This window comes from Phragmites australis, chromosome 5, assembly GCF_958298935.1.
Source record: "Phragmites australis chromosome 5, lpPhrAust1.1, whole genome shotgun sequence".
NCBI lineage: Eukaryota > Viridiplantae > Streptophyta > Magnoliopsida > Poales > Poaceae > Phragmites > Phragmites australis.
In genome coordinates, this window is record NC_084925.1 from 6960921 (window position 1) to 6976422 (window position 15502).

At 43.7% G+C, this 15502-nt stretch overlaps 2 protein-coding genes and 1 long non-coding RNA gene across 3 annotated transcripts; 1 reads left to right on the top strand and 2 right to left on the bottom strand.

Annotated features, from left to right (window-relative positions):
• The first annotated feature begins 6853 nt into the window (after positions 1-6853).
• On the top strand, positions 6854-8675 carry LOC133918626 (uncharacterized). The gene is made up of 3 exons (XR_009909816.1): positions 6854-7206; positions 8377-8475; positions 8555-8675. It is a non-coding gene; the product is annotated as an uncharacterized LOC133918626 (long non-coding RNA).
• Positions 8676-9105: 430 nt separating this feature from the next.
• LOC133918624 (uncharacterized) lies at positions 9106-13715 on the bottom strand. The gene is made up of 3 exons (XM_062362589.1): positions 13609-13715; positions 9734-10107; positions 9106-9660 (listed from the first exon to the last, which is right to left on the bottom strand). Exons 2-3 carry the CDS (start codon positions 10070-10072, stop codon positions 9106-9108), a joined length of 894 nt encoding a protein of 297 aa, XP_062218573.1. The 5' UTR covers positions 10073-10107; positions 13609-13715.
• On the bottom strand, positions 9696-11123 carry LOC133918625 (uncharacterized). The gene is made up of 2 exons (XM_062362590.1): positions 11087-11123; positions 9696-11004 (listed from the first exon to the last, which is right to left on the bottom strand). The coding sequence occupies exon 2, from the start codon at positions 10992-10994 to the stop codon at positions 10311-10313; it is 684 nt and encodes a 227-aa protein (XP_062218574.1). The 5' UTR covers positions 10995-11004; positions 11087-11123; the 3' UTR covers positions 9696-10310.
• Positions 13716-15502: the final 1787 nt, after the last annotated feature.

Sequence of the window (15502 nt, forward strand, 5' to 3'; positions counted from 1 at the left end):
TCCTCCTACCCTAGTCAGGAGGATGAGGCTGGCCTGGACCCCGCATACGACCTCGTTCGTGACTTCTTCGGGGGCACACCTGACTACAACGTCCTCCAGCAGTCCCAGGTACCCAGTGCTCCCCTTCGGACATAGCCCACGCAGGACGAGGCCTCGACATCGGTGCTCCCTGCTAGGTCTACCAAACAGGTCGGTCCACCCGACCCCCTCACCTACTCCAGGGGCCACGTGAGGGTTAACCAGCGGCATCGGGACCACGATGGGGGGCACGGGCGATGGCAACGGGGGAGGCAGCAGTAGAATTTTAGATTTGTTATAACTTACATATGCATATTCGCTTCACGATGTACTCCTACGTATTCAGACACGTTTACTCTTTATGGTCCACTTAGCATGTCGTAACTGCATTTCTTATTCCAAAACGATGGCATCCTAGTTGCATTTCTTAATCCGACACGACCACACGCTACATTTTTCGTCGTCATTATATCTTACAAAGCTACTTATGCAATGAGTGACACCTCGCTTACTCCGTTGGGAGTGTAACTGTAATCACGAAGTGACCACACTACTGAACTTTAACCATGACATGACAACACATGCCTCCTTGCGCAGGCTTTAGACAAGAAGTGATAACACTGGACAGCTTTTATCACATAATAAATGACAACACAGGTACCAATAAATATGGAATCTCTGACCATTATCAATGACACAACTTTCCCATTCTTTAAGATGGAATCCAATGCTCTTGCCACCATTTGAGCACCTGCACTCACTCCTTTCTTCAAGAGCGAATCCAATGCTCCTGCCTCCCCCAACCATAAATAGCCGAACCTCCTTACGTTGATGCACCACTCATTTCTCATATATCTCAAGTGCAATGTCTTCCTCAGCTCCACCAAGCCCACCAAAGAAACATTGGGGGACTACCTTACCTCAAGGTATCAAACCACCAATGTGCTTCTGTGGTGACCTTTGCAGGCTCCGCGAGTCGTAGGGCATCTCATACACCTATGGGTTGCGCTTCTTCATGTGTGCCAACTACGAATATGACAAGCCTCAACATGCAACATATGAGTATCGACTGGTATAACAACAGATATCAGCCACATCTCTGCCGATTTCGCACCCTATTTTACTAACCGCTCATCTTGTTCTATTTGTTCAGTCCCCTCCACCGCTCTGTGATTTTATTCAATGGCTCGACAATGCGCAAAATGAGGAACAAAAGCAGTGGGTCGACATGAACATGAGGTGGAGAAGGGAAGCGTACGCACGTCGGGAGTATGAGCAACAGCAAGAGGAACTTCGCCTCAAGCGGGAGGAAGAAGAGCGCATGAAGAAGGCAGTGCACGACCATACCATGGCTCAGGTTCGGGAGGCTGAGAGGGCAAGGAAGCGGTCGAGAGCCCGCCGTGCTAAGGCGGCAGGTCTCGATGCCCTCCGAAAGCAAAAATATCCTATATGCACTTAGTAGAGAGTATATAATGTAACCCGACATACTTCCACTCCCTAAGGTATGTTATGATTAGGATCGGCACACTGATAAGTAGGTCTTAGTGCGAACCATACATGCCATCTTTGTTTCCTCATCGTGTCGTCGTGGTTACAGTCTTATGTAATATTTTCACCCTATGTTTAATACTATGTGTGTCGTCGTTCGCACCGCATACCCACGTAATATGCTGCGAGTGCTAATTACTGATTTTTTATTCTCCGACTATTACATAGCCTACTCCAAATTTTAATTCCAAATTTTCTTAAAGCCCTATTTTATTATTTGATGAAATACACAAAATTTGGCAATTTTCAGGAAAAAAAAGGGCCATTACCGCCCCCTCAGAGGGCGGCAAGGGGCCTAACCGCCCTCCCAGGGCCTACCCGCCCCCTGAGAGGGTGGTTAGCCCCCTTGCCGCCCTCTGAGGGGGCTGTTAGGCCTCCCGCCCTCCCAGGGGGCGGTTAGCTGGCCTAACCGCTCTCTCAGAGGGCTATAGTCCTCCTAGATTTGTAATTTTTTCTACGGTCGATCTATTTAAATTTTTAATCCAAAAAAATATAAAAATAAAAAAAACTCCCCACGTGGGCACTCAGACCAATCCTGACACGCTCGACTCCCGCACGAACACAGCCGTCTGCGAGAGTCCGAGTCCAACACGACTCTGCGACAGAGCCTGCGCCCGTAATGACCTGGCTCGCCCTGACGCACCGCAATAGCCTCCCGCAAACCCATGCCATTCCGATCTGCGCGCTCCACCGCACGCTACCCGTAGACAACGATGCCTTGGTCCGCGCCTTGACCGTGTCTAGCGCCAGCCTATAGCCAATGATGCATCCGCACGTCCCTATCGTGCAGCCCATGTCGGCCACCGCGAGCCCACATCCTACACGTGCTCCCTCAACTCCTCCGACCACAGTTATGCCTGCGTCGAACCGCCGAAGCCACGCGCACATCGCTTACGCGCAACAGTCGTTGTCATGCTCCATTTTACACCATATCTGTCCCACACCGTCTTTACGTTACATGATACTACCTCCATTTCGCAATGTTTGTCCACGCCCACCATTGCGTACAAACAAAGAAATACTGAAATCGAGTGAAAAAATGCAGTGAGATGTCCATGCTACCCCTAATCAATGCAAATATGAGAGCAAATAACTCACCAACATTGGAGTAAATACATGCATGCACTCAAGGGCATAACAGAAAAATAGATCATAAAGCATCCTTGGTTACCGCAATGAATAAACAATTTGAGACAGATACTCCCGAGGCCATAGACAAACATTGCGAAACGGAGGGAGTACCTTATAGATATATAATCTTTACACCTCCATATGATCATCCGCACCAATACAATTTAACATTGGCGCCGGTACCACTTTTTCAATTGCACACTTTTACTCGAAAATGAAATCGAATATGATATCGCTGGAAACGAATATGGCATCTATATTATGGTAAAGTCGAAAATAAAACTATCTGATCGAGAACACATCGATACCGGTCAGGGATTGATAATTTATAATCCAAAAAACGGGTAGACAACACCATACACAGAAACGACAAGCCAAGTCTTGACAAATAGGGTTGCCATCTCGACATCTCACAACACAAGTCATATGACCAGACTGATTACACGATATGAGGATTAGTTTTCACAAAACATTTAAACCGTACGTAGGCTCAACAAAGCAAGTCTGAGTTTTGATATAGTAGTGCCGTCTGCCTGCCTATAGCTGAACCTCGGCATTCTAGAACCTGAAAATCAAATGGCAGCTACATTAGTAAATAGACGGTAACTTCTTAAACATTTAAAACAAATAGTAAATTCAAACTTTTACCTTTTTTAGCTGTAGCTGTCCAATCTTTAGTGTAAATTAAAGCTTGTACAATCTCTAGATCAAGCCGACTGTGAAATGGATCAATGACGTGACCATCAACACTAAATGCAGATTCAGGATCAACTTTTGATGCTTCTATGGCCAACACATCACTAGCAAGTTGGGAGAGGATAGGATATTCATCTTTTAGATTTTTTCACCATGCTAAAATATCAAATGTATGCTGATTGGTTTTAGTAACCTTTAATGATGATTCTGCCAAGTATTTCTCCAATTCGTTTGATTCCTCCTGAGGGCCATGTGTTTCATTGTCATATAGGAAGCTATCAAGTTCATCATCTACGCTATCCATAAACTGATCTACAGCCGATGCAGGCGCAGATGCTGTACTTTTTGAAGATGCAGGCATAGCAGCAACATAGCATTGATATATCTTCTTAGGAACAACATTAAATTTTTCAAAATCAACTTGATAGGAATTTCTATACATCTTTCTCAAGTAAAATTCAATGACTCTTCTCATGAACCTAGGATCAAGAACATTTGCCACAACAAGTGCAACATCGGGCTTCTTCCAATACTTGTCAAAATTAACAATTATAGCATTGGCCATTTAACAAATAGTGGGATCAATACTATGGCACCAATCAGTAGGCATAATCTTAATCTCACAAAAACCTCTAAAAAACAAGTTTGTTGTTGGATATAAAGTACCAGCTAATATCTCAGTAAGGTCAAAGAACTTTCTCAAGAATGAAATTAAAGTTTGTGCCTTGTCCCATTCCTCATGTGAAGGAGAAATATTCTCATACTTACGACGTTCATATGACTTGAGCTTTTCAAAAGCCGGCTTATAATACAGGGCATCCCTAAGTATGATATAAGTTGAATTCCACCTTGTGGAAACATCAAGTGAGAAGCCAGAGTTTGTGTCCAATCCACACTCATTAGCACACTTTAGAAACTCCTCCCACTGCAATGTAGATCCCTTTACAGGTACTACAAATGCTCTAATATTTTTAGGTGCAGATTCAATCACACGCATACCATCTTTGGCAACCAGATTAAGAATGTGATTGGCATATCTCACGTGAAAAGTTTGATCATCACAGACTAAAGGACTATGCTTCTCGAGTTCTACAATCACATCCTTAACAACAACTTCGTTTGAGGCTGCATTGTCCAAAGTAAGAGAAACTATTTTCTTCTCAACATACCATTTCAGAGACATGAACTGAGAGTATCATATAGCTTCTCTTCGGTATGTTGTCTTGTCACATGGATTAAATTGACAATTCGCTTCTGAATTTTCCAATTGTCATCAATCCAGTGGAGAGTGACACATATAGCCCTTGTGCTGATTGGATGTCCACATGTCCATAGTCGCACTAAAGCAGCAGTGAATGGTTTTGAAATATGCATACATCTTATCCTTTCAGGACGTACGCGAGCATCGTGGAGTCGTACGATGCCGAGGCGAGCTACTTCCATGTGCTCTATGAGGATGGGGACTCGGAGGAGGTCGACGCCGATGAGATGGCTGAGATACTCGTTTGCCCTGCGGTGTCACCAGCACTGCAGTAGATGCCGCCATGGGACAACGCTGGGAAGCTGCCGAACAGCATGGTTCTAGCGGTCCCCGTGTCTGGGTGGTCGTCGGATGGGGAAATTGAGCCCACGACGCTCGCGAAGGCAGGCAGGGAGGCGGTGGCAAGGCTGGCGGAGAAGAAGCTGAGGGCCAGTCCTGCGGCTGAGTTGTCCAGGCCGCTGCGGTGGAGCGCACGTCAAGCCAAGGCGGCGGCGCGGGTGGCTGAGCGTGGTGCTATGGATGGGGGATTGTGGCGCTGGCATGGCGTGTGGGTCTGCAGTGTGGTGCGGTCGAGTCGTGCGGTGCTACATGCTAGGGTTGGGACTTGGGCGAGCGATTGGGCCTCTTGTGGCCTCTCTCTTGGGCCTTGTCCTTGAGACGGCCTGCTGGAGTGCTCGTAGGCTGAAATACAGGAAAATACCAGTGGTAAGTTCTAGCCCAATACAGAAAAACGCTGAAACGATATGAAGGAGGCCAAATCATTTTCATTATCGATTTCTTATTCTTTTACCATTGTCGTTACCGTATTTGCAGATACCATTATCGTTTTCTTCTTGCCCTAAGATGTGGGAAAACCTCTAAACCGAGCCCCGATAAACGGGATTTCCCATTGTCACTTTCATCCCTAACCACTTGTTAGGAAATTTAGTCATGCGTAAGTGACGGATTGTTCTACTGAGACGATACACACGAAATCACAGACGACACCAGAAGCACGATATTTGTTAACGAGATTCAGCCGAAGCCTACATCTCCAGAGCATAACTACGGACGCTCTCCTCATAGTTGCAACATCGGCCGCTCCATGGTCTCAACACAACCGTCGCCGGCCCTTACGAGCTTGTCGCTATATCATGGTTACAACAGCGTCTATTCTATCATATTTATGAAGAGATCAGGTTGCAAGAGTACGATATGGGCTCTAGCTTATATCGCTAATTACAACTCTAAATTTAATATTTAATTTGTGTTGTATAATATTCAATACATATTCAAATTTTTTTTGCAAGGGAAAGATAAAAGTAAATTTGAAAGCAACCCGACGCTGAAACGTGAATTAGATATAAAAAAATTAGCAAACCCGATGCTCAAGCGCAGCGGGCCGGTCGGAATAGAAAATCGGCGAACACAATGCTTACGCGGTTTCTTGCTTGATCATTGTTTTGCACTTTTGCAGGTTTACAATTTCCACCAGCATCCGTACCCTTTCTCATGGAATTGCGTACACCACGTCTGCACTAGAAGCTGCAAATTTCGGACTGGCTGAGAGCGACTGGGAGATCAAGCAAGATTATTCTTTGCGTACCCATGTGAATATGTGATGTGAGCATATACTTTGACGCCGACGCCGAGGCGCGCAGACTGTTTCCTGTAGAATTTCCCGGTGGCGCTGTTGCTCTTCGTGTTTCGTCTGGTCTTGGTGACCAACCTGTGGCCGTGTGCAGAGCAGGAGAGGCACGACCAGCGATAGTTCCTTGGAGCAGGCTGTGCAATCGACGTGGGCTAGGCTGTCTGGCAGCGTGCGGGAGTCAGTCAACTCTGTTGTCCCTTTCCATGCCGCGCGTCACATGGCGAGAAAGTTGAATCTTTCGGGCGCGTTTTGTGTGTCCACCGGTTGTAGTGTCCCTGGTGAGAATCCAAAAGGGGCAAATTTGGAAATTTAGACAACATACGCGACCGTATTTGCGAAATTAGACAACATGTCGACGTATTTGCAAATCTAGCACTCGTATTCGGTATCTCAAATACCGAAATTTGATTTTCGAAAACTAAAAATCCGAAAACACCGTATTCGGCAACTGAGGTGCCGAATACGGCACTGTGGGCTGTATTCGGCACCTCAGTTGCCGAATACACCCTGTACTCTGCTGTATTCGGCAACTGAGGTGCCGAATACGGCCCAATACAGCCGGCCGGCGTCCCATCCTCTTTTTCCCGCGTCACATCAATCTTTGTCACGTCACGTCGTTCGTTTTTTTGCATCCCGTGAGTTCGTGAGTTCGGCCGGCCGGTCAATAATTGGTGCAGGATGCATGCATGTTGGTCTGCGGAGAGCTAAATAAATTGAGACCGCGAAGAAGAGAGCAGCACCAGAGCAGAGAAGGGAGCAAGGAATGCGAGGAGCGGCAGAGGAGCAGCATCTCGAGTAGAGAAAGCAGCAGAAGAGGAGCAACGCGAGCAGCAGAAGAGGAGCAACGCGAGCAGCAGAAGAGGAGCAACGCGAGCAGCAGCAGCGGCAGTTTAATACTTCGAGATCAGCCACTTTCGTACCGGTTAGTTATTAGATTACCTATTTAATACTTAGGTTAGTAATAATATTTAGAGTAATTAGCTTATTTGGTTAGTCAGTTTCGAAATAGATTAGTTCTTTCGGTAGTAGAATGTTTAATCCGTTCAATTACATTTATTTAATTATATTAGTTTATTTAATTAGAGTACTTAGATTATACAAATTAGATTATTTAATTATGTTATTATATTACTTAGATTATTTAATTAGAGTACTTAGTTTATTTAATTAGAGAACTTAGATTATACAAATTAGATTATTTAATTATGTTATTATATTACTTAGATTATTTAATTAGAGTACTTAGTTTATTTAATTAGAGTACTCAGATTATTCTAATTAGATTATTTAATTACGTTATTATATTACTTAGATTATTTAATTAGGGTACTTAGTTTATTTAATTAGAGTATTTAGATTATACAAATTAGATAATTTAATTACGTTATTATATTACTTAGATTATTTAATTAGAGTACTTAGTTTATTTAATTAGAGTAGTCAGATTATTCTAATTAGATAATTTAATTACGTTATTATATTACTTAAATATTTAATTAGGGTACTTAGTTTATTTAATTAGAGTATTTAGATTATACAAATTAGATAATTTAATTACGTTATTATATTACTTAGATTATTTAATTAGAGTACTTAGTTTATTTAATTAGAGTAGTCAGATTATTCTAATTAGATAATTTAATTACGTTATTATATTACTTAAATATTTAATTAGGGTACTTAGTTTATTTAATTAGAGTAGTCAGATTATTCTAATTACATTATTTAATTACGTTACTTAGATTATTTAATTAGGGTACTTAGTTTATTTAATTAGAGTACTTAGATTATACAAATTAGAATATTTAATTACGTTATTATATTACTTAGATTATTTAATTAGGGTACTTAGTTTATTTAATTAGAGTACTTAGATTATACAAATTAGAATATTTAATTATGTTATTATATTACTTATATTATTTTATTAGAGTACTAAGTTTATTTAATTAGAGTTTTGAGATTATACAAATTAGATTATTTAATTACGTTATTATATTACTTAGATTATTTAATTAGAGTACTTAGTTTATTTAATTAGAGTACTTAGATTATTCTAATACGTTGTTCACCTATTTGTTGAACCATGAAGCCTTAAATCATTATCATGGCTCATGGTGGTCTTCCCGAGCTTCTTCAGCAGCGGTACGACGAGAACCATAGGGGAAGGATGATATTCACAAGACAGCAGGTACCATGTTTATATGTGCTATTTTATTGTCACGATAATTTCGAACTAACTCTGTACATGTATTGGATAACTCATGCAGTTGGGTCCGTTACGAGCCCGGAGTGTGCACAAGATTAAGGAGTTGGACCCTCGATTCCACGAGCCACTCGCACGGGCGGGACTACTACCTTTCGCTCTCATGATGGCCGGAGCTCCCATGGAGGTCGGTGGTAGGACACCTCTCCCGGCAATTGATGAGGCACTGCTCACAGGTCTCGTCGACCGCTGGCGTCCTGAGACACACTTTCCACTTTCCTTTTGGTGAGATGGCGTCCTGAGACACGCTTACACGCCTGGAGATTGTGTGAGGCATCGTCGCCGTTGAGTAGCCAGGACAATTTGTCATGACACATGTATTATTGATTTTAATGTCGAGGTCATCCCTATTATGTCTTATTCACTGTATTGTTAATTTAAGAAATTCTCAGTACAGAGGAAACAATAGTAGTTGTAAAGCATAAGTAGCATGGAACCCGGTACAGAGGTTACACATAAAGAGCGAACAACAACAAACATTATCATGTACGATACGCCTAAAGAACATAATATCATGCCTTAAGGGAATAAAATATATAGGGTTACAATAGATGCTTAGGGCGAAGGAAAGTGGCGACGCAAATTAGCGTAAGAATTCCAGGTGCGATGGTCAAAGCTATCCGGGTAAGATGGTTGTCGTCTCCGAGGTGGTTCTGGGAAGTTGTAAAAATGAGTACGAGCAAATCCATCATCATTTTCAGGGTCATCGGTGTCCTCCGGAGATGGAAGCCTCGGAGGGCGGGGTCGTTGTGGCATGAAATCGTCGTCGTCATCATCATCTTGAGGTTTCTCCGAGGTGGTACCACGTCCTATTTCCCTATCAGTTGTATGGCATCTCGATGTTGTGCGTGAATGTCCTCTTGCAGTGTTCCTAGAACTTTCTCCTGTATTTCTGTTCGAACGTCTAGGCATGGGGGGCATGAAATCATCATCGTCTTCGTCCTCGTCATTATCTGGATGATTCGTAGAGGTCGCCTCTGTACCCCTTTGATTCGCTGACTGTCGTCGTCTTCTACGCGAACCAGGCATCACACCCCCGCCGAAGAGCATACACATCGTCAAGAAGTGTGAGATTTCTTTGTTGATCAACTGTTCGTCTTCCGGGAAAGCCTGACGCAGAAGAGGACCGTTCAAATCAATGGAAATAAGATAAGTAGGGTGACCAAATGTTTATATGACATACCTGAATATGGGATGCATACTGGTCTGGCGACATTACTATCGTTCTTTGCCTCCTAGAGAAACCTATCACAGAAGGATGGTCGGCCAGTTCGCGGACCCTCAGATACATTTGACGCCGGTGATACAAGAGGGCCCTAAGGTCCTCGGTGGTTACACATTGGAGTGGCGCGGTTAACCTAGAACATATGGGTCTTGCATGCAATTTCACCACGGCTTGGATTATGTTGTTCTCCTTTAACGGATCATCGTTTCCTTCGCGCACAACCTGTAAGGAGGCATTAAGTGCTATAGCGATCGTTGCAGGTGTCCATGGAAAGCCTGTACTAGAGGATCCCGCCATAGATTTCTTGCTCACTGACTACCTACGCTCTGTCTCTGCATCAAAACACGGATCCATGAATATTTAAGAAACACGAAATAAATAAATAAAATTACATTTACAATACAATGGTCACTTCTTGTCTAAAGGGGTACAGTGCAAACCACATAATGCACAATAAGTAGTACAACTAACAGGTGAATAACATTTTACAATACAAAGTCTCTAAGACAGTTCAGTTTGACAGTGGGCTGATAGTTTACTGACGGGTCGGGCAAGTCCTCCTGTCATGTCCAGGTTGTTTGCAAAGTTTGCAACTGCGAAGGCCATCAACAGCATCTGCTTCATCCATGTCACCTTGCAGCCTCGTAGATCTAGGCCTTCCAGGATCTGTGCGTCGTGCTTGTGGATAAGGTACCCACTTAGGGCCCTCGATCGATTTGTAGTTGGTTCCGATGTTAAAGGACCGCATCTTCGGAAGCCATGTGCTCCTCAATGCATCGATCGTGAAGTACGGTGATACGTACTGTGATCCGTCATTGCCACCTATGTCCCTGCAAGCGGCTAAGACATGCGAGCACGGGATATGGTGCAGTTTTGGCTTATTGCATGTGCACTTCACCTCGTTAGGTCCAAGTTGACATTGCTGCACGGTGTCCCCGGCGCTATACCCTGAAGCATACCTACGGCGGCACATGACCTCAAAGTCATTGTTAGCCAAGTCGTAGATCCTCGACCGATGAAAGTGTGCCTTGCTCCTCCTTCTTGATATGATTTGCTCCACCTTAGGTGAAAACCGTGTGCTGCACTTCATAGCAGCATTACCACGGTCTCGAAAGTAGTCCACCGTTCTGTAGAATGTGAGCTCAATAATGGCACACAACGGGAGGCCCCGTACTCCCTTCAGGACATTGTTGAACGCCTCCGCTATGTTCGTTGTCATGATGGAGTACCTAACATGGGATACAATAATTTTAGAATAGCTATTTGCATAAGAATCGGTACAATATGATCATTACAATTCTATGCGCTAACCTGGCACCATGAGTGTCATGGATAAGGGCCCAACGCTCCGCCGGTTTCCCCGCTATCCACTGGCTAAATGTACCACGTGAACGACTAACGATAGTTTGGCCCCCAACCATTTGCGCCCGCAGTTGATCCTCCCCTGCTTGCTGGTCTGCCATCATCTTGCGAGTGGTCTCATTTAACTCTCTCCATATCTCATTGAACTTCGCCTGCTGGTTCTGAAGACATAGCCCTTTGAATCTCTTTACAAGCGACTTGCTGCGGTACCTTGTGTACAGGTTCGCGCCCAAGTGTCGCATGCACCATCTTCTCTCCACATCAGGCCATGCAATGGAGCAGTTTGTGCTATCATGCAGCACGTCCAACGCATGCAGAAGACCCTTGTTGCGGTCTGAGATGACGCAAACTCGTTCCCTATTTCCCACGACACGTGTCCTTACCAAGGTGAGGAACCACAGCCAACTATCATTGTTTTCACTCTCAACCATTGCAAAGGCGAGAGGAATGATCTGATTATTTGCATCCGCCGCCATTGCTGTCATAAGGGTACCATGGAACTTGCCGCTTAGAAATGTGGCATCCACGCATACAACCGGCCTACAATGCCTGAATGCTTCGATGCATTGTCCAAAGGACCAGAATAACCTAATGAGGTATCGGTCAGTGGTGCTATATGACCCATCATCTAGCCTGATCGGCTCATCCGCCATGGCCCACTGAGTCCCTGGATTCGTCATGGCAATCTTCTGCAGCAGTCTCGGAGCATTGTTGTATGACTCTTCGAAGCTTCCAAACAGCATCTTCAACGCCTTCTGCTTCGCTCGCCACGCGGTGTAGTAATTGATAAGCATGCCAGTCTTAGTGTGCACCTCCCCCATAATCGATTTTGGCGGCAAACAAATTTCTGTGCCAATAAGCGTGATGAGGAGTTGGGCTACGAACCTCGCATCAACGGCGTGGCTCACATTCCTAATAGCCTCTTCGCTGCATGTATGTGGGGTGTGTCTACTAATCACAAAATAGTTCTCATATTTCGGCTGATGTGCTCGTACGAAGTAAGGGCAATTCGGGTGCTTCGTACACCTGACCTCATACTCCGTAGGGTTAGACCGGGCGCACTTGTGGTCCCTTCTTGTTATTACAGCATAGTTGCTAATAAAGTGGATGACCTCCCCTCTGTTACGAAACTGTTGCCCGACCTGAATGTCGCTATTCTGGTATCCCCAGTTAGATAAGGTGTTATACTCAACGACGACACACTCCAGGAGCCCAGTACCACGAAAGTACTGGATCGCCGGGACCGAGTCATCATTGTCAGCAGCTTCTTCATCCCCGCTACCACCGTCTTCATTATCCATGCATCCTGCATCGACCTCACCAGGGTCCACTCTACCTCCCTCTCTACTGGAACTGCCCTCCCCGACATGCCCTCCATCCTCTTCATACATCACCTCCTGGCTTGAGCCTTCCACAGTGGTCACTGCATCACCTTGCACCAGTCGTGACACTATGTTTACGTACACCGCCATATCAAAGTTCTCCTCCAATGCCTTGCGTGAGTACAAAGCCCATGCGTTGTTCCTACTCATCTCGAACAACGTATGGACAATGACTGAGCTATTTGGAACAAGCCGCGACCGTACACCCTCTAAGACAACAGTATGGGACTGCTGGTTCACACGCAAAAGGCGCATAATATGTGATTTCAGGCCATCTAGATCAATAGGTACCTCAACCGAACTCTCTATGTGCTGGCAGTTCTGAATTGTTACAAGTCTCCCGTGCAAAACTGTGGGACGTTCTCCATAATAAATATGGAAAATCATATCGTATCTCCTAAATAAATATACATGTAATAAATAATAAGTACAAAAATAATACTAATTAAATAGTGCAATATACAACTAATATGCATCTTTGTTGCTACTGGACACTATCTTCTACGGTTCTACCAAACCTAAGTGATTAAACTAATTAATCAAGTTAATTGATTAATTATATTACTTTAATAAAACTAATTACCTAAATTAAATCACGTAAATTCATGTTACTATATTAAGTAAAGAATCTAATCACACTTACTAATAAAACTTATATAACCCAACTAAATCATTAATTTAAATACTCTAATTTACCAAAATAATATAATTAATCAAATGTACTTGAATGAATTTAACAATATACTGACGAAATGACTAATATGCTTCTGAACGAACTAAGAAAAATCTAATTATAATTACTAATTAACTACGTAATTATATTACTTTAATAAAACTAATTACCTAGATTAAATCCCGTAAATTCATGTTACTATATTAAGTAAAGAATCTAATCACACTTACTAATAAAAATTATATAACCCAACTAAATCATTAATTTAAATACTCTAATTTACCAAAATAATATAATTAATCAAATGTACTTGAATGAATTTAACAATATACTGACGAAATGATTAATATACTTCTGAACGAACTAAGAAAAATCTAATTATAATTACTAATTAACTACGTAATCTAAAAACTTACCTTAAGGAAATTGAGCGCGGCTGCTGCTCGCGTTGATCCTCTCCGGCTGCCCCCTCTGCTCGAGCTGCTTCTCCTAGCGTTGCTCCGTTGCTACTCTCTTCTCTCCACTGCTGCTTCTCAAATTTCGCTCTTGGGAAATTTCGGCGCAAGTTCCGGGGCTGGACGCGTAGGGACGTTGTCGCTGTTAGCAAAACTGGCAGATTACGTATGCAAGTGGCTTGTCTCGAATTTTAGTAGAATTAGAATCTAACTCTTAGGGATTTTTTTCTTTATATATAGGGGGAGATTTCCCATTGTAACACACAGAAAAATAAATCAATAAAGAACAGACAACTTTTCTCCTACGCTTGTGTCTCCTTTTGCGATTGTTCTCTCGGGGAACCGTTGGACTACGCTCGGTAGCAACAGTTTCTCAACACGTTATCAGCACAAAACTCTGCCGGAGATCAAGCTAGCGAAACGAATCTGCCAACGACCGATCTGCACTGCATCGACATCGTCGTCAAGCAGGCAGATATTTGGCCTAGCCTATATGCCCTACGCGGCACGAATTATTCGCAAGAACTGAAAGGTACGATCAATTTTGGTACTTACCCAATTCACTACTGTTTTGCGTCAAAATTGATCTGAATCGTATGATCAGTAGCAAGTTCATATGAATATCATCGCAATATCGTATCTCGCATGAACAGTAGCTATATCAAGCACTCGGTTCGACAGTGGAGCCCGCAGCCGCCACTCGCTGTCGACTGAATTCCGGCGACGGATCCCAGCGACATTCTTGCATTAAACGACGGCTCGATGGCATGTCCCACAGAAAAAAGAGAAAAAAAAAGGGGAGGTGAAGTCGCCACCGGCAGGAAGGCCGGCGACCTCCCTCCACCGTGCCACAAGCCGCCGCCGAGCATCCCCCAAGCCGGTCGCCGCACCGCCGCTCCCGTACGAGCGCCGTCGCGGGCCGCCCGAACCGCGCCACCCGAACCGTGCCGCCGCCTCACCACGCGCCGCCGGGACACGGTGAATGTGGCGACTAGGGTTGGAAACCCTAGCCGCCTGATTTTTACGCGGTTTGGGATGGGTCGAACTGGGCTGAAACGGGAAAAGGGCCCGGCCCAAAGCTACAGTAACTTGCGGGATAAGAAAAAGAAAAAAAAGGGAGATTTTGCATTTAAACCCTTGGATTTTCAGTATTTAAGCGCATTTTTGGTTTTCTTTTGGTTAGTTCTGAAAATTGCCAAAAACCATATTTTTGCATAGAAAATCCCCAGAATCCGAATTTAGTACTTATTTTAGTTTTTATGCAGTACTTAATTCCTTTATTATGTTTTCTATGCTGTTAATTATTGTTTTACTGTTCAAAATTGCCTGTTATGCATTTAAATTCAGTAAAATTCACATAATAGCATAGAAAATATCAAAAATTGCAGCAATTTAATTTAGCAACATGATGCAACTTTACTAGTAGTAATGTTTGCGTTATTAAAAAAAATGTAGATGGCTGGCATCACAAATAAGGAGTTCGCTGAGCTGAGTGCTGATGGCCGCAACTATCTCACTTGGGCATCGGATGTCCAGATCGTACTTAGAGCAAAGAGGCTCCGCGCTGCAATTGGTCTGGGAACAAGCAGTGCAATAGTTCCCACGGAGGATGAGAATGATCAAGCACTTCATTTCCTCCGTCATCGTCTCTCTCCCACTCTGAAGGATGAGTACATGGTAGTGACCAACGCTAAAGCACTATAGGATGCACTGAAGGAGCATTTTGAGCACCTTAAGTACACCATCAAGCCTCTAGCAGAGTAAGAATGGGTCCGGCTCCGTTTCTGTGACTTTAAGTATGTCAGAGAGTACAACTCCACGCTACACCGTATATGCACATTATTGTATCTCTGTG

Coding starts and splice junctions, on each gene's coding strand:
- LOC133918625 (XM_062362590.1), bottom strand. CDS start 10,994: ATGACAACGAACATAGCGGAGGCGTTCAACAATGTCCTGAAGGGAGTA.
- LOC133918624 (XM_062362589.1), bottom strand. CDS start 10,072: ATGGCGGGATCCTCTAGTACAGGCTTTCCATGGACACCTGCAACGATC. Junction 9,661..9,733: donor AGTATGCATCCCATATTCAG/GTATGTCATATA, acceptor CTTCTGCGTCAG/GCTTTCCCGGAAGACGAACA.